The 21,508-nt window shown below is 38.9% G+C and overlaps 1 protein-coding gene across 4 annotated transcripts in view; it reads right to left on the reverse strand.

Moving 5' to 3' along the window:
* Positions 1-657: 657 nt before the first annotated feature.
* DMC1 (DNA meiotic recombinase 1) overlaps positions 658-21,508 on the reverse strand; it is a 41,523-nt gene continuing 20,672 nt past the window's right edge. The window contains exons 10-15 of one of the 4 annotated variants that reach the window (XM_042947814.1): positions 21,390-21,463; positions 21,146-21,260; positions 20,732-20,792; positions 8,227-8,343; positions 2,345-2,424; positions 1,405-1,483 (exon numbers count right to left, since the gene is read on the reverse strand). In XM_042947814.1, coding sequence (XP_042803748.1) covers positions 2,382-2,424; positions 8,227-8,343; positions 20,732-20,792; positions 21,146-21,260; positions 21,390-21,463 — 410 coding nt within the window. In that variant the 3' untranslated portion in view covers positions 1,405-1,483; positions 2,345-2,381. Of the gene's footprint in view, positions 1,484-2,344; positions 2,449-8,226; positions 8,344-18,146; positions 18,265-20,731; positions 20,793-21,145; positions 21,261-21,389; positions 21,464-21,508 lie in introns of those variants that run through there. The other 3 variants (XM_042947813.1, XM_042947812.1, XM_042947815.1) reach the window with 3 other exon arrangements.

Consider the following 21,508-nt stretch of genomic DNA (forward strand, 5'->3'; position numbering starts at 1 on the left):
TTCCCCAGGACAAAAGTATGCATTTATATTTGTATACCAAAAGAAGCCATTTGACTTTGCTGAATACAGAAAATCTGCTCCTAGATGACTTTGTCTCTGCTTATTCAGAGAAGCAGCTTCTGTGGTTTAAAAAAAGTAAAAAAAAAAAAAAGCTCTTATTTCCCAGTACACAACTCTGAACAATTTCTGCTTGTCAGGCTGGTCTCTGTTTCCAAATCCCAGCTTCTCTGCCTTTGCACATGCTGTCCCACAGCTTAACCTTTCCTCTCCCATTTTCGCAATCCTGTAATCCAAGACCACACTACTGATTAATTATATAATCACTTGCTCTCTCTCATTCTTTCACAACTATTAGTATTTTAACACTAGTGTCTTAACTAGTGTTCACATTCTTTGAGGACAGGAGTCATACTTTCCTTGTACATCTTTTAGCTCCAAGCATTGGTGAGCGAATGACAATGGATAATCCAATACCTTGTGTAACAAATGGTACTTTCGATACTTGTATTTTCATGTGAAGTGATGCAACATAAGCTATGAAATCTTTTTGTGGTCAATAAAGACTGTCGTTGTAAATATTGCTAGTATTTTAATTTGTAAATACTTTCAATCATACATTCATTTTGAAAACTACATTTTATTTTTGTGTCACAGAAAAACAATATTTTTTTGTACATTTCTAAAATTAGTACTCAGAAATTTTACATGAAATTAACTTTAATATATCTTTTTAATATTTTGAATTCTCTACCTCAAACTTAAAATATAAAACTCATGCACTATTGATTACCCCGAACTATAGAGTTCCTAGTTACCTTCCTCTTTATCTTCCCAATAAAAAATGTTTGTAAAAAATAAAAAATCTAAAAAACACGTTTTTTAAAAGTAATTTCAACTTGTCAAAAAGTCAAATGGCTTAAAATTTAGTTTAATATTTCCTTTCTGTTGCTAAAGGTGAATATACAATTTAATGTTGTAATTAAATACAACAAAAACTTTTGTGTGTGTCCTGTAAACATTCCTTCCTTAAACGGTTCCCTCCTTTGGAAGTGTATCTATCTCTGTTGAGTGTTCAAGAGGGAATGGGACACTTTCGAACTCAGGTTTTCCATCTGTTTAGTGTCTCACTTTGGACACTAAAGTGAGGGGATCAGTTATCCCTTCTAGTTTTCAATAGGTTTATATATATTTCAATAGTTTATATGTATTCCTGAATTGACATTCAATGTACAGTCATTACACATCAGAGACTTTTAGCATAAATGTAAGATTAACATTTCTTTTGCTGACTTTCCTTTAACAATAACACATGAAAAAAACAAACTCTTACTTCGAGACCTGAAATTTGAGCCTGCTTTGCCATTTCTTTAGCTCCTAATAAGCACTAAGAAGCAATTTGCATCAATTCACCACCTACTCCTTGGCATCCCCAATTCCTCCAGCAGTTATTGCGAAGGTGGCTTCATTTTCAGGCATCTCGGGGCTAACAGAATACAAGGGAACAGAAGTTTATAAAAAGCTCCATTTCTATAAATACCATATTCATGTCACAGGCATCACACTCCTATCAGTCTGAGGCTCCAGAGACATTTCAGAGTTGCTAGAGCTAAATGTGGACTACAGAAATTTACCCACAAGTATTATCAACTCTCACACTTACTGAACAACTTCCATTTGCAAGGTTCTGAATATCAAGAAAAATTACCCCAAACTTGGAAATAGGCAGAAGGAATAACTAGGGGGTTCTTTTAGTATACTCTCAGGCATTGTGTGGCAGACCTTTAGGGGCCCCGATTTGAAAGGGATGTGCACATTTCTACTGACTAAACTAACGCAGGGGAAAATTGTGAAAGGCTTTGAAGCGAACTGAAAGATTACTGAGGGCCTTCAGTGGAAAAATAGGTTGGGGTGCTTGGGTGGCTCAGGCAACTGAGCGTCTGTCTGACTTGGGCTCAGGTCATGACCTTGCGGTCCATGGATTTGAGCCCCACGTCAGGCTCTGTGAAGACAGCTCGGAGCTCAGAGCCTGGAGCCTGCTTTGGATTCTGTGTGTCCCTCTCTCTCTGTCCCTCCTCCACTCACACTCTGTCTCTCTCTCACTTTCTCTTTCTCTCTCAAAAATAAACATTAAAAAAAAGAAAAAAGAAAAGAAAAGAAAAATACGTTGCCCAGGACACCCTTCCCAGTTCCCCAGTTCTGTGAGGACTCTGCCTTCCATTGTCTTTGAGCTATTTACAACTCTGTAAATTGTAGGTAACCAAGAGTAATACAAATTATTCTTGTCCATAGAAATGTAAATTGTATGAGGAGGAATACAATGGATTATTGTCCTATGGATACTGACCTGCTTTTGATCAATTTATAATTCATGTTAGCATTCCTCATTTGGCTCCATATGTATGCTCATTTGATTTTTTCTTTGATCTGGTTATAAAATTGTATTGGTTCCTGCATTAATTAATGAGTTAAATAAAATCTTTGACATTTCATATTTGTATGTGATTGTATGGTCTTTAAATTTTTACCTTTTAATTTATTCTACAACACTGTAGGAGTCAAGGTTAATTTGTAGAAAACCGATGGCAATGGAGACGAGTTTTATCTGAGGGTAATGCAAATGATGCCAGGCTATAGCACTGGAATCATTGTGTAGAGAAGCAACTGATTTCCCTCCAGTAGAAAAGGCAACTTCAAATGTTATAATTTATCACCTTGTAGGATACTAACCAGTTTTCCATCTATTTGCAAATTTATTTCATCACTCCTTGGATTGACTACGTAAATCTCTGTCAAATTATCCTTTGAATCAATTTCTTCATCAGTTAATGAATTGAAACAAGACTTTGACATATGTTTTATATTTATTTGCAAGAAAGTAATGTTTTTAAGCTTATGAAAATCATACCTTATTATATACTAGATCTTACAGATTTCACAAAAATAGACAGTCTACCAGGTGAGGGGCGTCTGGGTGGCTCAGTCAGTTAAGCATGAGAATTTGTTTCAGGTCACGATCTCACAGTTCATGAAAATGAGCCCCGCTTTGGGATGAGTGAGTTTGAGCCCTGCTTTGGGTGAGCACAAACCCTGCTTCTCTCTCTCTCCCTTGCTCACTTGTGCCCTCTCTCTCTCTCTCTCAAAAAAAAAAGAAAAAAGAAAAAAAAAGTCTAACAGGTGGAACTATGACAAATGACAGATATGCAAAGTAAGGTAAATTTCATAAAGTCAATATATATATTATAGAACTCTGAAGAGGGGAGGCATTATCCCAACTAGGTTGATTAGGGAAGGCCTCATAGATAAGCCTCTGAAGAGGCTTTTGAGGCAGAATTGAGTGGTATTCCAAGTAGAGGGAATAGCATGAATAAAAAATTGGAATGGAGATACTTGTTTTGTAGATAAGAAAGAGAAGACTAAGAAGTTAGCTTTAGATATGTTCTGTTTAAAGTACCTGTGGGATACTCCTGTAGAGGAGTTCTGTAACCAGTTGGAAGTGAATATCTAAAGCTTGAGTAAAAGGTTAATAAACAAGAAATACAAATTTGAAAATCACTGATCACAAGAGAAAGAGCCTACTGCTACTTTGTGCTGTTATTATATCCAAGTCGTGGTGACTGTTTAGTAATATTAATAGCTTTCATTTATTAAGTATTTACTAATTTACTACAGGCTCCTTTATATTATTTTACTTAAATCTTATGAGAACCCTTGGGTATGTATTATTATCCACATTTTACAGAGAAGATTGAGGTTCAGAGAGAAGTAACCAGGGGGCACACTGCTGGTAAATGATGATGCCAGATTAGAGACTGAAGTATTTGACTCCAAAGCTCATGTTCTTTTTTTTTTTTTGAGAGAGAGAGAGAGAACAAGTGGCAGAGGGGCAGAGAGAGAGACAGAGAGAGAATCCAATGCAGGCTCTGTGTTGTCAGGGCAGAACCTGACGTGGGGCTTGAACTCACGAACCATGAGATCGTGACCTGAGCTGAAATCAAGAGCAAGATGCTTAACCCACGCCCCCAAAGGTCATGTTCTTAACCACTAGACTAAAATACCTCTCAAAGTTGGTTTTTGGTTTTTGTTTTGTTTTGTTTTGTTTTGTTAGAGGGGTAGAGATTAGACTATACACTCTGAGCACCCTATGGGTCAGGTTACTTCCCTTAGGAAATAGCGGGGGGGGGGGGGGTTCCCCTGAGGATAGCAAATGGGCTATAAATAAGGCTTGCTAAGCTAAAACTACAGCTGCTAAAAAGGCCTGAACAGAATCAGAAAAGAATGTTTGATGGCAAATACTCAGCTGGCCACTTACAAATGGCAGGAAGATAAGGAGATGAGAAAGAGGGAAGCCTCGCAAGCTATCTACAAAGTTGAACTGGTGTTTTTTTTATTCTGTTCTAGAAACAGAAAAAAAAATTACTTCAGAAACTTGACCATTTGGGTACCTTTTCAATTTTTGGTAATGATTTAAAATTTGTTTTTCCTTTGAATTCAGCGGGATTCTTTGTTTCTACTGTCCACTGACCTCAGATATGCTAAGTAGAATAAAATAAATGGGGTTTTTCTTGATTCAAAAGCTTTAAAGGGAGAATAATGTATACTTGGGGGCCAGCAATAGTTACTTATGGGAGCAATAACTATAGTGACATCCTACGGAAAGAACTGAGTCCCTTTTTGTAGTCACTCCTGTACATCTGAGAATTCTTCTGATAACTCCTTTCTGTTCAATTCCTTGAGAATTTTGTGTTTTTTTTCTGAACAGGAAATGCCTTTCTACTACATCTGTATAAAGTAGTAGCTGAGGCCATGGGACTAGCTATGACTGTCCTAAATAGATCATCTTCAACAAATTAAAAAATGGTGTAAGATTAAAAGTGTCGGCCTTAGGGGTGCCTGGGTGGCTTAGTTAGCTGGGTGTCTGACTCTTGATTTCATAATCTCATATTCTGTGAGTTTGAGCCCCATGTCAGGCTCAGTGCTGACAGCATGGAGCCTGCTTGGGATTCTCTCTCTCCCCCTGTCTCTCTGCCCTTCCCCTGCTCATGCATGCTCTCTCTCTTTCTCAAAATAAATAAACTTAAAAAAAAAAAAGAAAAAGAAATAAATAAAGGTGTCAGCCCTAGATTCAGACAGCACAGATTCTAATCCTGATTCCAATCTTTATTGATTGATTTCGGGGGAGTCCATTCATTTACTCATTAAGAAAATATTTATTGAGGACCTGCTATATCCTTATTGTAGGCGCTTGAGATCTAGAAGTGAAAAAAATAGACAAAGATTCCTGCCCTGTGGAACTTATATTTGGCAAGAAGAAGAAACGGATAATAAATAATGAACATAATAAATACATTATGTAGTATGTTCGAAGATGATGAGTGTTATGGGGAAAGAAAAAATAGAGCTGGGTGAGGGAGACAGAAGTGTGGGAACTGGGAGGAGTTGCGATTTTAAATAGGGAGACCTAGACAGGTATTGTGGAGAAGGTAACATTTGATCAAAGACCTGAAGGAGGAGAGACTGGTTACCAGAATGAAGGCTATGTGGGGAAAGAGTATTCCAGGCAGGGATAACACTAAGTGCAAGGCCCCTAAAGTAGAAGTGTGCCTGGCATGTTTCTAACAGCAAAGTGCCCTCTGGGGTTGCAGGGCTGTGAGAAAGGGGAGAACAGGGGAAACAGGATAGGGATATTTACATAGTGCTCTGTAAACCACTGCAGAGACTTGAGCTTTTATTGTGAGTTAAAATGGGGAGCCAGTGGAGGGTTTAAAGCAGAGGACAGATATGATCTGACTTAATTTTACAAAGGTTCGCTCTGGCTTCTATGTTTAAAATAGACTGTAGGGGCGCCTGGGTGGCTCAGTCATTCAAGTGTCTGACTCTTGATTTCGGCTCAGGCCATGATCTCACAGTTCATGGGTTTGAGGCCCGCATCGGACTCTGCACTGACAGTTGGGAGCCTGCTTGGGATTCTCTCTCTCTGCCCCTCCCTTGCTTGTGCTCTCTCTCTCTCTCTCTCAAAATGAATAGAGTTTAAAAAAATGGAATGGACTGTAGAGAGGCAATGGTTACCTGTTTCCTCATGTGGAAACTATGGATAATGACTTCCATCTCTTAGGGTTGTTGTTATAAGTGATGAAATATATATATATAAAGCACTTAGTGCAAAGCCCAGGACTTGGCAGCCACTCAATGGGTATTAGCTACCATTATTATTAGCATCATCAACTTCTCAACCAAAAAGTTTCCTTTAAAGTCAAGAATTCTTTGTGGGAAATCTTTAGGGACCAGAAAGAAGGGAGGACAAGCTGCATAGCAAATTAAGTTTTGACATTTTAAGCTCTGATCTAGTTTTGGTGTTTTTATTCAAATTTATGGAAATTTGACATTACTAACCTCTATGATAACTTTAATTACCCTTTATTGAGTATGCAGAACCCTAGTATTCTCTCAAGACTGTAGGACTGCAGGAGTTACTTGTTCCTACAAATAGGGAGGATCTGATAAAATATGCAAATGATTGAACATATAGATGGAGTTCATTCATTTGTTAATTCAACAAATAGTAATTGAGTTCCTACTATGTGCCACATACCATATTAGGTGCTGGGGACACTGGTGAACCAGACTCAGTTCCTATTGTGAGGGAGAGGTACATGTAGCCAGCTGATGTAATTCAGAGTAAAAAGTGTTTAGGGAAAGTTCTAAGCACAGCAATCTGTCTAAGATGCAGACCAAGAAATTTATATCTGTGAAAAGATGGAAAAATCCTACTACCTATTTAATTCAATAAAGAACATTTAGATTGCTGAAGCTTCATAAAACACAGAATTTGTATATTATAGCTTATAGGGACGGGTCATGAAAAAATGGTCTAAATGAAATTCAGATAAATGGGAGAACTGATTATTTAATGTTTATTCAATGACAGCTCATAATAAGTACCGTGATACATGGCAAAAACCAGATTAAGAGCTCATGTGATTTCCTTTTGCTGATTTTTCCTCCTTTGGGTAGAGTTATTACAAATCTTCGCCTTGTTGCTCAGGGTTGGCTAATAAATCAGTCACAAATACTGCACACGTATTACATCTCAGGCACTGATGGAATACAGCAGTGAGCAAGAGAATCGTGTCTCTATCCTTGGGGAATTTGCTGTCTAGCAAGGATGAGATACATTATATAAATCATTACCAATGGAATATAAGCTCTATGATGGTAGGGCCTTATCTTTTTGTTTTAGTCATTGTTCTATCCCCAGAACCTCAAATAGCTGGTATGTAGTATGTCTCTCTGTAAAAATTTATTGTTTGGGGCGCCTGGGTGGCTCAGTCGGTTGAGAGACCGACTTCGGCTCAGGTCATGATCTCACAGTCTGTGGGTTCGAGCCCCACGTCGGGTTCTGTGCTGACAGCTCAGAGCCTGGAGCCTGTTTCAGATTCTGTGTCTCCCTCTTTCTCTGACCCTCCCCTGTTCATGCTCTCTCTCTGTCTCAAAAATAAATAAACGTTAAAAAAAATTAAAAAAAAATTATTGTTTATAATTTTTCATTAAATACGTGAAGTACCACAAAAGAATATATAGTACAGTAAAGGGTACAGCCTAGACTGTAAGGGTTAGGGAAAGATTCCCTGAGGAAGGGATGTTTAAACTGAAACCTAAAAACAAAACAAAACCTAGCAGAAGAAAGGAGAATAATATATCTCTATCATACTCTGTGCTTTCCCTGCACGGACACAATTTGGTTGGAATTGATTCTTTCATTATCTAGGTTTACTGTAACTTTGGGAGGCCAGGGACCAAGTCTATGTGTCAACAGAATCTCTGAATCCCTAGAACCTAGTCCATAGTAGGGACGTCACAATGAATTGAATACTTTCTGAGAAGGAAATTCAAGCATGTAGTATCTGCCAGTGGCATAATTACAGCCCCTTAGGAGAGGCAATTCTATTTAATGCCATATGCCCAAGAATCTGATTAAAAATAAGAAAATATTGGGCGCCTGGGTGGCTCAGTTAAGCGTCTGACTCTTGGTTTCAGCTCAGGTCATGACCTCATGGTTTGTGAGATGGAGCCTTACATCCGGCTCTGCACTGACAGCACGAAGGCTGCTTGGGATTTCTCTTTCCCTCTCTCTACCCCTCCCCAGCTTGTGCTCTCTCTCTCTCAAAAAATAAACCAAAAAAAAAAAAAAAAAAAAAAAAAGGAAAGAAAAGAAAAGAAAATATTTACCTGTCATAAATCTTGGCAATTCTCAGTTCTCCTCTTCCTTTTCTTAAGCTTATTCTTGTTGTTGAAGCATGAGCCAGAATGTGTCCCCCGATGGGTTTTTTGGGGTCTGCCTGAAAACTGAATTAATAAACACCTTTTCAGGATTTTTTTTAAGTTTATTTATTTATTTTGAGAGACAGAGCACAAGTGGGGGAGTGGCAGAGAGAGAGAAAGGGAGAGAGAAAGAGAATCCCAAGCAGGCTCTGCACTGTCAGTGTGGAGCCTGATAAGGGGCTCGAACTCATGAACTGTGAGATCATGACCTGAGCCGAAGTCAGACACTTAACAGACTGAGCCATGCAGGTGCCCCTACACCTTTTCAGGTTTTATCATATGGACTATATACAGTAAAATCTGCAATAAGGAGGGAATTTTTCTGTGGAGAACAGCAGGGGATGGGATTGGTGTGTGTTCTAAGCAAGCAGAGGCTCATTTGTTAACTATAGAGTGGGGTAGGGTTTGGAGCTGCTGTGTACCCCATTGCCATCCACTTCAGGCTTTTGAGAGTCCTATGATGAACTGTTTATGTTTTGATTAATTTTTTAAAAGGACAAAACACAAATAAAACATTATTCACTGTCTTAGGATAATTCTTGGGGGTAAGTGATTTTTCTTCTTTATAAAATACAAAGATTGAACTTGTTCATTCACTTATCAGAAATATTTATTAATGGCCTACTATGTCCCAAGCACTATTCTAGTCTAATGAATAAAAAATACCCAGTTATCCCTATGAGGACATGATGTAAATGAGAGCAGATTGAGAACTTCCTTCTTAGTCATTAACTGTATGTTGGAAGCCTTCAACGTTGCGCTCATTATGAATTTTCAGTGAGAATAATCTTGGAAATATCTGTGTCTTTATTACTTAAGCCTAAAGTTTATTCTTCTAAAATAAGTTGCAGAACAGATGAGTTTTTACTACATTTGATCATGTGGATTAAAAAAATATATGATTTCAAGGTAGTTACAAATATTATTGATGCTCACCATGAGAGATCTACTCACTAGGGGACTGACACTTCCTTGGCAAGAAGTGAAAGGTTCTTAATAACCCTAATAGTGGATGCTTTACAAAAACCAAGTGCAAAAATCCTTACTAAAACACTAGCAAACCAAATCCAGCAGCATATTAGAAGGATTATACATCATGAACAAGTAGGATATGCCTTAGGAATACAAGAGTGGTTCAACATAGGAAAATCATCAGTGTAACATACCATGTCAACAGAATGGAGGAGAAAAAAAAAACCCCACATAATCTTCCCAGCTGACGCAGAAGAAAACCTAGGCCTTGAAATCATCAAGAAGGGGAACTGAATATAAACTAATAGGTTAAACTTGATCAAAATAAACTGTGACGTAGCATAATAACCTCAGCTTTGGGAGAATATGGTTACAAGTCATTTTAAATTCTGCTTGTTCCATGAAGGTGTTGAGAATTCTAGTTACTCGAAGCATGAGCATGGTGTAGTAAGGATGTGGCTGACTGGCATGAGGTTAAATAGATTGTAGGGTAGTGAGGATAAGAAGCTCTTTGGGAAAGGAATCTGCTATTATAAACTGCTGCTCGATTAAATGGTTTCGGGGGTTAGGACCGGAAGATCCCTGGCTGGGGCTGTTAGGATTGGTTAAGATTCAGCAGGTCCAAAGTTGGAACAAACACAGATCGTTAATTTTGAAGTGAACCACTATCAAGAAAGCAGCAGCCAGAAAGTTGAGACTGACAGCAGTTAAGTCAGAAGGCTTGGGGTTCCTGGGTGGCTCAGCTGGTTAAGCGGCTGACTCTTGGTTTCAGCTCAGGTCATGATCTCACAGTTTGTGAGTTCAAGCCCTGCACCAGGCTCTGTGCTGGTGTGGAGCCTGCTTGAGATTCTTCTTCTTCTCTCTCTGCCCCTCCTCCACTTGCTCTGTCTCTATTGCTTTCAAAATAAATAAACTTAAAAAAAAAAAAAGTCAGAAAGCTATAGACCACATCCGCTTTACCCATTCATCAGTTAGTGGACATTTGAGCTCTTTCCATAATTTGGCTGTTGTCGATGCTATAAAAATCAGGGCGCATGTCTTCCTTCTATGTAGTATTTTTGTATCCTCTAGGTAAATACCCAGTAGTGCCATTTGCAACAATGTCGAGGGAGCTAGAGAGTGTTATGCTAAGCAAAATAAGTTAGTCAGAGAAAGACAAATACCATATGATCACTCATATGTGGAATTTAAGAAACAAATGAGCAAATGGGGGAAAAAGACAAGTAAACCAAGAAACAGACTCTTAACTATAGCAAGCAAACTGATGGGAGTGCCTGGGTGGCCCAGTCTGACTCTTGATTTCAGCTCAGGTCACGATCTCACGGTTTGTCGGTTCGTCGGTTCAGGCCCCGTGTGGGGCTCTGTGCTGACAGCGTGGAGCCTGCTTGGGATTCCCTCTCTCTGCCCCTCCCCTGCTCATGCTCTCTGCCAAAATAAATAACCTTAAAAAAAAAAAAAAGATTTAAATAACAAACTGATGGCTACCAGAAGGAAGGGGAGGGGGATGGATTAAATAGGTGATGGGGATTAAGGAGTGATGAGCACTGGGAGCTGTATGAACTGTTGAGTCACTAAATTCTACACCTGAAACTAATATTGCACAGTATGTTAATTAATGGAATACAAATAAAAACTTTTAAAAAAGAAGGTTAGGTTGCTTTCTGCAAGGGAGCTGAAGGGGTAGAAAGCAATAAAATGATCTCAGCTGGATAAAGTAGCTGGAGTTGAGTTGTCTGTGTAATGCTTACAGATCGATACACTCTTGTTTAATGGAATTAAATTGTCCAGGTCATCCTACATTATCAGTGGTTCTTCAAGGTCTTAAAAGAATCCTATGTTCTATACAGACAGGCTGCTTGAGGTGTTGATGATATCAAACAGGTCTGTGCACTCCGAACTTGCAAATACTATATTTACACTTCCCTAATGCACTTTTCATGTTGTGCCCTTAGTGCTATTATTATTCACCTGTTATATTCCCCCTCAATCTCTCTCCTATTACCTGTCACTAAGCTCCTTAAGGGCAAACAAAACTGGATTTAAGTTTGTAGCAAGCACCTACGCAGTGGGTCCTCAAAAACATTTTTGAGGGGTGTCTGGGTGGCTCAGGTCGTGATCTCACGGTTCGTGAGTCTGAGCCCCACATTGGGCTCTGTGCTGATAGCTCAGAGCCTAGAGCCTGCTTTGGATTCCGTGTCTCCCCCTCTCTCTCTGCCCCTCGCTTGCTCACGCTCTGTCTCCCAAAAATAAACATGAAAAAAATAAAAAAAAATTTTTTTTTGAACATAAGATGTGGAAGTTACAAAAAATATCAAGAATATTGGATGATATAAAGATTAGTGCTTCCACAAGTTAGACCGATTAGAAATTTCTGTCAAGGGGAGACAAGGAGAGTAAAGCCAAATGGGTGAGGACAGGTTTCAACAGCTATGGTTGCTGCTTCTCACAGATGGTCTCTCAGTACTGCTTAGTAGTTCTCCTATATAAGCATGGTTGGTGTCCTTAAGCCCCCTTGTCCATTCTTGTCCCTTCATCTTGGATAACAATGCCTGCTTCTTTGTAACAAAAAAATGAATGCTCTCAGGAAGAAACTCCCTCAACTTTCCCTTCTTCCTATCTGCCATTTACATACTGACCTACGATTGTAGTCATCCTTCCTACTTCCCTCTCCAACTTTTCTTTTTTTTTTTTTTTTTAAATTTTTTTTTAATGTTTATTTTCGTGACAGAGAGAGACAGAGCATGAACGAGGGAGGGTCAGAGAGAGAGCGAGACACAGAATCTGAAGCAGGCTCCAGTCTCTGAGCTGTCAGCACAGAGCCCGACGCGGGGCTCGAACTCACGGACTGTGAGATCATGACCTGAGCCGAAGTCGGCCGCTTAACCAACTGAGCCACCCAGGCGTCCCATCTTTTCTTTCTTCTTATTCCAAGTCCTCTCACACCTTGATGCCTTTGCACACATACTTCCCTGTAAACAAAAGCCCTTTTCCCACTGTGTTTGTTCATTTACCCACTTACCCACCAAGTGTCAGCCCTTCTTGGAAACCTTGCCTGATTCTCTGAAACAGAGTAGAGCCTGCCTTGTCTGTGCTTTCATGCCACCATACATTCCTTTCAAAGAATAGTACATTGGAATTTTAAATCCATGGGTCTCAGTCCCCTACTAAATCCTTATTCACCTTTGTCATTCCAGTGCCTAGGAAAGTGCCAATAATGGAAAAGGCACTGAATAAATACTGTTGAATGAACGGAGAGGAGGACAGTTTGGGTATCCCTGGTCTAGATCTTTCTGGATACAGATTTTGTGACACACTTTCAAAGAAGTTACAATTCAAGGAAATTTTGAAAGGTGTTCTGACAGAAAGGTAAATGTAAAAGGAGACAGAATTTCTCTCTAATGGAAGTAATCCAACCCCACCCCATTACAGATAATTTAAAGAACAGAAAGGTGGAGCATTTAGATGGATAGCCATGTTGTTTTCTTAGCAAATTATTGTTTGCTGTTACCGATGTGGTATCTTATGCACAAAAGAGAACAGGTACTACTGCTTATTACTGATTACTGTAGGTGAGGAGCCTGAATGTTAAGATATTATCTCCAAAGGGAGATGATTTGGAATGAACTAAATGGGGAAATAAATTACAGAATATGCAAAAGTACTAAGAAAACATATAGCAAAGATATTATGGGAAGAAAATGTCCTCAAAAGTGATTCATAAACTAAGAGGTTTTATGTCATTCAAATAGATTTCAACATACCATAACAGCCTTAGCTCTGGGAGAATACCAAGCCAAGTCAAATTTTACTTGAATTTTACATCCATCAAGGTGTTCAGGATTCTGTATAGAATTTATGCTCTTAACTTTTCTTATAGGTACTAACACTTGGTTAATTTATTAAGAGATATAGACTCTTCCCCAGAAAAATGCACATATGTACACACCCAAACTTTTCATGTAAGTTTAAGGGATTCATGGTTTCTCTCTCCTCTGATGTCAATAGCTATTAGTAATAATAATAACAGCTAAGATTTATTGAATCCTTACTATGTGGCAGATGCCCTTCTTAACTTATCCAGTGATTTCCTTTTGCTTCAATTCCATATTTAGTAAATAACTTTGGATTAAAATTTGAATTCCTACAGAGGTCTGCCTACAAGGAGAGAATGCACTGGTTGTAAGAACCTCAAATGTAGTTACATTTTTCATTGGCCCTCTGATCTTTCACGAAGCCTCTTGAGCTTGTGAGTCTGCCCCTGAGAAATGGATTGGTTCTCAGTAGGCAGCCCAATTAAATCTCTGCCTATAAGGCTGAGGGCTCTGAACTCTGGTCAATTCACCAGGGTAATGGATACATCCCTGCAAAGTTTCTCAAAAGACAGCTCGCCAGCCTCTCCCCAAGCATATAAGGCCCTGATGTACTGTGTAATATATGAGCTTCGGAGTTAGACCAGGTTCAAGTTTAAGCATTGTAAGTGTCTGTTTCTTCATTTTGAAAGGGGTGGGGGGTAGTAAAAGTATCTAACTGGTAGGGTATCTGTAAGAATACAGGGTATCTGTAAGGCATTAGCCCAGTGGCTACAATCATCTGTTTTCCTAATCCTGACTCAAACACATATTGTCAGTGTAACCATGGGCTAGTTACTTAGCTTTATGAATTTTGGTTTCTTTAACTGTAAAATGGGAACAAAAAGATTTTACCTCTTAGGGCTACCATGGGGATTCAAGATATATATATATAATTTTTTAAGTGTTTATTTATTATTGAGAGACAGAGTGTGAGCAGGGGAGGGGCAGAGAGAGACGGAGACACAGAATCCCAAGCAGGCTCCAGGCTCTGAGCTGTCAGCACAGAGCCTGACGCAGGGCTCGAACTCACAAACCACGAGATCACGACCTGAGCCGTAGTCGGACGCTCAACTGACTGAGCAACTCAGGCGCCTCTCGAGATATATTTAATATAACTCATTGAAAGCCTACTACATGCCAGGAGCTGTGTCAGGTCACTTATGCACATTAGCTCTACCGTTACACTAATCTCGGCACATGAGAGATACGAAATAAATGGTAACTTAATTATTTAATTAAATGATTCAGTTAAAACAGTCACTCTTTCAATGACATGTAAACCAAGAAACTTTTCTTAAAGTTTCTTTGAACTTCCTGAGTATTCTAGCAGTTATAACTAAGGACTGAAGTTAAGTACAAGGTATAGAATTCCGCATCCTTTGAGAAGGCTTTAATTTACTTCTATTTCTGATCCAGTAAAAACAGCGTCAGAAAACCACCCACATCCCTCCTTTAGCCTATTCTTATTTCCCTTTCTTTCATATTTTCTTCTCTTCTTTCCTCCTTTTCTCAGGGGATGGGAGAATATGATGAGTGGGAGGAAGAGAGAGGGGTGGGTATGAAGAGAGGCCAAGAGAGACTGTGTCATTTATCCCCATCTGGTTGAACAGACACAGTGTATTACATTGTTGAGGGTAAGACCCAGAAGAGACTGACCTCCCAACTTCAAACCAGGGTGCTGGGGTCATGAAGTACAAGATTGTGGTGATGGTAGGGCAGGTTATATTTTCCTAGGACTAGCATAGGGAGGGTAGTGCAGTGAGACTAAAAGAGCATCAGCTTTGAAATCAAAGATTTGAAAATCAAACATTTGATTTGAACCTGGGTTCAAATCCTGGCTCCAGGTTTTATTTATTTAGAGAGGGCATGCGCACACAGGGAAGGGGCAGACAGAGAAGGAGAGAGGGAATCCCAAGCAGGTTCTGCACTGACAGTACAGAGGTCTACGTGGGGCTCAGTCTCACAAACTGTGAGGTCATGACCTGAGCCAAAATCAAGAGTCAGACGCTTAACTGACTAAGCCACCCAGGCACCCCCAGCTCCCATTTTTAAACTGTATGATTGGGCAAGTAGATACTCTGAGCCTCTATTTCCTCCTTTACAAATTAGGAATAATAATAGTATCGACCTCAAATACTGGTTGGAGTGGAGACCTTCAGGGGTCTGTGCAAGGGCAAGTTGGTACTGTCCCTGAGGGACAGCTGGAACTCCTGGTACTTGCTAAAGGGGAAGCTTTTGGATGGAATTTCTGAGAAGGGGTCTACTGAGGAGAGAAAGGCTGAGTGAACATACCCAAGAAGGAGGAGGATCCTTTGAGATTAAGGGAAGATATGGAAAGAAGAGTACTGCAAAAAGAGAAGAATTTGGGGGAAAGAGAAAAGATTTTTTTAAATGTTTATTTATTTGTTTTGAGAGAGAAAGAGAGAAAGCATCAGCAAGCAGGGGAGAGGCAGAGAGAGAGAGAGAATCCCATTGGCTTGATCTCATGACCCTGAAATCCAGAGTCGGACACTTAACCGACTGAGCCACCCGGGCGTCCCAAAGATTTTTTTTTTTTTTTTTGAAAGAGGTAGAGAGTGTGAGTGAGCAAGCAGAGAGAGAAAGAGAGAGAGAGAGAGAGAGAGAGAGAAAGAGAAAGAGAGAGACAAAGAACCCCAAAGCAGGGCTCAAGCTCATCTGACATGGGGCTCAAACTCACAAACCGTGAGACCATGACCTGAACCAAAATTGGATGCTTAACTGATTGAGCCACCCAGGTGCCCCCAGAACTTTACTTTAAAAGATTTTATTTTTAATATTTTTTAATGTTCATTTATTTATTTATTTATTTATTTTGAGAGAGAGAGAAAGACAGAGTGTGAGCAGGGGAGGGGCAGAGAGAGAGACACAGAATCCGAAGCAGGCTCCAGGCTCCGAGTTGTCACAGAGCCTGATGTGGGGCTCAAACTCACAAATTGTGAGATCATGACCTGAGCTGAGGTCAGACCCTCAACTGACTGAGCCACCCAGGCTCCCCTAGAAGATTTTATTTTTAAGTAATCTCTACACCACCCAACATGGGGCTCAAACTCACAACCTCAAGATCAAGAGTCATGCTCCATTGACTGAGCCAGCCAGGTGCCCCAAGAAAAGATGGTTTTTTAAAAGGGTTATGTTTAAGAAGTTTTGTTAAGTAATTCCCCCCACTCCCACCATTTTCTCATAAAGTATGCAGAAAAATCTACACTTTTTTCAAAAGTTTGAAGATGGAACTCTGGGTTTTGAGCTAGGGGGACACATAGCACTATTCTGAGATTTGCTTCATAGAAAGAACAGGGAGGCCTAGGGAGCCTGAGTTTTGCTGGGTTGATATGAGAATTATGTAAGACGATGCATAAAAGCATCTGGCACATGGTGAGCAATCAATAAATAAAAGTCCTCTTAATCCCTTAATGGAATTCAAATAGTTTATTTTTATTGTTTATTTATTTAAGTTTTTATTTTATTTAAGTAATCTCTACACTCAACATAAGGCTCAAACTCACAACCCCAAGACCAAGAGTGGAATGTTCTTCTGACTGAGACAGCCAGGCACCCCTGAAGCTCAGATAGTTTAAATGACTTGCTCATGGTCACCAGGCTAGTGGACTTGGCTTAATATTTCCTCTTTAACCATATTGCCTCTTAATTTATGCAAATGATGTCGAATCAGTGGGTGACACCCCTAGAGAATAAACTGCACATTTACAAGACCACAAATGTTCTAAGATGACTTCTTGTCTTAGCAAAACAAATACACAAATGAAGTAGGTGGCAACATCACGGTCTTATTTGTTGCTCCTATTATTTGCCCTGGTATGGGGCTTTGCGGGCTGATACTTTCACTTTTTATCTCCAAGCCTTCATCAGCTGGATCACTCTACTTCTAAAATCTGTATCTGTAAGCCTCGTCTAGGAGCTAACGCTCTGCTGTATGATACAGCAGCTCCTTGCCTCTATAATTTTGTTCCTTTTTAATACGATGTGCCATCAAGTATAATGCATGGGATATAAGCCTCAATTATTGTCAGTATACTTGGGGACTCATACCAATTATAGTGCTATTTCTCTGACAGGTCCCAGGCGAGCTGCAGCTTGGAGTTCTTCAACACTGAGAAACAAAGATTTTCTTTATTGGAGGTTTTCTAATAGCATTTGAGATCCTTTAGTTTAAAACTGTACTGTTGTTGTTGTTGTTGTTGTTGTTTTTGATTGAGTTGTGGCAACTTATGTGCTTTATATAAGGCATGCATTTAATTTATATTGTTATAATTTAACATACTTCAGAATATACTAATTATAGTGAAGTTTGATTGCTCACAACTTGGCTCAATAGAGGAGATGATGTTTCAAAGCAGAGTCACCCAGCAAAAATACTAGTCTTTGTTACTTTCTCTGGCTCTTGGCTCACTTCGTTATAAATCTCCTCCTCTCTTCAGTTCCTTCAATTATTTCCTCTCTGTCACCTCTCTCTTTCTCCTTTTAGTGTCTTATTGGAGTCCATTCAAAATGGTTTTACTCTTTTTGAAACTTTCTACAAATAGAAGAAAAAGAACCCCTATCTGACCCAATTTCCACAGATCTCCTTTGCCTTCTAACTCTAGATAGACAGTTTTGGCCTCTGCAGTGTTCCCTCCTCACACCTGAAGAAAGAACATTGCTCTTTAACTTGTACTGTTTTATTTGAATGCAACCCACTTCCTCCCTCTGAGCCAATGAGTCATTTTCTCTTTTTAAAGTGAGCCCTAAAAATCTTCCATTTCTCTTCAGTTTAAAATTACACTCTTTGTGAAGTACTTCATGTCCTGTGTATGAAAGACACCCTATAAAACAGAGAAGATTGCCTTAACCACTCAAGGACTACAGGCAATGCGTGACCTACCAAGTCTTCACAATTTTGAGTTAAGTGGACATCACTTATTTTCTTCTTTATGAAGGCAAGGCACATAGTCTTTTGCTCACTAGTGAATTCCCAGAAGGTTGGTACATAGTAGATTTTTCAATAAGTATTTATTGAGTGAATAAGTGATCGGCTTCCCCTTCTCAATCTTTTTAACTTGCTTCGTACCATTCATGCAGTTAATGTCTTTCACATTGGAATCTCCTGTGATTAAGTAGAAAATACTCATAAAAGCGTATTGAAAAGTGCAAGTATAAATTGTAGAAGATGCAGCAATATTCTTAGGGTTAGTTTAGAAAATGCCTAAAGAGGGGTGCCTGGCTGGCTCAGTTGGTGGAGCATGTGACTTTTTCTCTTGAGGTTGTGAGTTCTAGCCCCACATTGGGTGCAGAGATTACTTAAAAATAAAATCCTGGGGTGCCTGGGTGGCTCAGTCGGTTAAGCCTCAGACTCTTGATTTCGGCTCAGGTCATGATCTCATGGTTGTGAGACAGAGCCCTGCGTTGGGCTCTATGCTGAGTGTGGAGCCTGCAAGATTCTCTGTCTCTCTCTCTCTCTCTCAAAAAAAAAAAAAAGATTCTCTCTCTCCCTCTGCCCCTGTCCCCTGCCTGTGCGCTCTCTCTCTCTCTCTAAAATAAAAAAAATAATAAAATGTTAAAAAGTTAAAAAAATAAAGAAAATGCCTAAAAAGAGACACATACATTTCAGTACAATTTACAAAATTTACATTGGCATATCAAATATCCTCAAGTACATATGTCAATGACCCATTTATCTGTTATTAAATGATATATTGCCTCGGTTTAAAATTTTTCTAATGTTTATTTAGCTTTGAGAGAGACAGAGCATGAGTGGGGGAGGGGCAGAGAGAGAGGGGGAGACACAGAATCCAAAACAGGTTCCAGGCTCTGAACTGTCAGCACAGAGCCAGACACGGGGCTCGAACTCATGAACCGTGAAATCATGACCTGGGCCGAAGTCGGACACTTAACTAAATGAACCACCCACGTGCCCCATCTTGGTTTTAAATAAAACTATATTGCAATCACCAGAGTAATAATTGATTTAACCAAGAATCTTCAATGGATGCTAAAACCAAATGGTGAAAGCTTATTGCAGAACATGATATTTACACGCATAAAGTATCACCCCACAAACTGCTTATTCATTAAAAAGGTGAAAAGGTATTTTACAGTGGGGAAATCTTGTGAACACGATCTTAATCACATGATCAAACTTCTCATCACTAATAATGGGACAAACTGCCATCATGTGTTCCCTGATACGATCTATAGAGAAGGTCATATTATTGCTTAATAATTTTCCCGCCAAAAGTGTTTACTATTTTAACTAATGAGGAAAAACACCCTCCAAATTGAGGGACATTCTGAAAAACAGCTGGCCTGTATTCTTCAAAACCGTCAGTGTCATAAAAGCCTAACAAACACTGAAGAGTTGTTTTGATTAAAGGAGACCAAAGAGACAGAACAACTCCATGTAGTGCGTGATCCTCATTAGTCCCGAATCAAAAACAAAATGTAAAAACCCCACCAGCTATAACAGACATTATTGAGACAAGTGGAGGCACTTGAATACAAATGTATATCAGATAACACTAGTGTGCCGATGTTAAATTTCCTGACTGATACTTATATTGTGGTTATGTAGGAGAATGTTCTTGTTCTTACAGGAAATATGCGGAAGTATTAAGAACTGAAGTGTCATAACATCTGTAAATAATTCTCAATTGTTCCGGTGGAAAACCTCTCAAATGGTTCACTAGAAAACACACACACACACACACACACACACATATTTGAATATGCATGTGTACCTATGGAGAAAGAGATTTTACACACATGTATACACACACACACACACACACACACACAAACATGAGAGAGAAAAAATCTGACAAATGTTAAGAATAGATGACCCTTGGTGAATTGTATATGTGTATTCATTGTACTAGTCTTGTAAATTTTCTCTGGTTAAAATTTTTTTCTAAATATAGGCTTGTTGAAAAGACTGACATCATGAATGTGGGGTTATTTTGATTGCTTATTCAGATACATAATGTTCAAAATATTTGATGGTGGCAACTAATTTTTCTTTGAATCTTCTGTTTTCATCATCCTATTTTAGGTCTCCTTGCCTTTCTGTTCACTGCCATCTGTCAAGCAGAGCCATCAATAAGTATGTAACGTGCACAGACACCTCAATAGATTCTGAATATGCCTAGTGTGAACTGAAGTTCTGTTTCTTCTAACAGGAGACTTCTCTCATAGGACCTCTTATGTATCTCCTATAGAGAGCCTCCCTTTTTGTTTTTGGCTGACAGCTTATTAGCACAGTAGAAGCCATTCATGTATATGGAATATAAATTTTTATCTTTTTCTTATTGTCCTCCAATATCTTTTTAGTCCTAGACAAACGAGGAGCCCAAAGTATCTCTGAAAATGGTTAAACTATTGCTTCATCCTGTAAAGAACTAGAGATTCTGGAAAACAAGTGATATTTGCATTTATAAAGTAATATGCACTGTGCAATAAAGTGATTTGTGATATATTTGTGCCCACATCAGAACTGATCATTCTGGAATTATTTTCTATTCTTCACTCTAACCTTTTTGATATTAATTGAAACACAAAAGTAGAATATTGGGGCTTACGTCATAGTTGCTCCTGGATCAGCAGTCATTTGATTGGTCACAAACACAGCCACATTATATTCTGCATCAATAAATAAAATTGACAAACTAAGAGAATGGCAATATAAACAGTTCATTGTTTAGATTTCAGAGTTTAGGAATACTGTGCTTTAAATTTATTTTGTAAATAATATGACATTCCTATTTTTTCATTGATAACAAATTAATTTATTTAAAGTTATTATTGTTATTATTATTTTTAGGTACCTTATTTTGGTTTAAAGTCAGTATTTTGGTTTAATAAAAGAGTTGTAGTCCCATGAATTTTAGTTTTTAAAAATGTACTGCCTCCTGACATCATTCTGGGTTCTCTGCAAAGCCTACTCAACAGTCACAGATGCTATTCTGATAGTACCGTTTATTTTAAAAATCTACCTTCTGAGATTTTTTGGAGTCGTGACAACATCTGGGCCAATTTTTGTTGCCGTTCAGCCAACTCCCCACGACCGCTGAAATCCACTCGAAAAAGGGCCATTATTGAATCAATGATCTACACAGGATTCATGTAAAAATAAATGTGCATTCGGCAAAGGAAAGAAGTTCATTTGAATCGGAATCAATAGAAGAAAAATAATATGCTAAGTGGCTCTGTGAGGGAGCAGTATTTAAAAGCTTGTACCAATAGCTTGAAGATGCCAGCCTCTTCGTGGAACTTTGCTGCTACATAATCAAGTAGCTCCATCTGATGTTCACCTGGTGGGAAATGCAGTGAGAAAATGTTACAAAAGCTAGAAGAAG

The sequence above is a fragment of the Panthera leo genome, chromosome B4 (assembly GCF_018350215.1).
Source record: "Panthera leo isolate Ple1 chromosome B4, P.leo_Ple1_pat1.1, whole genome shotgun sequence".
In the NCBI taxonomy this organism is placed as follows: Eukaryota; Metazoa; Chordata; class Mammalia; order Carnivora; family Felidae; genus Panthera; species Panthera leo.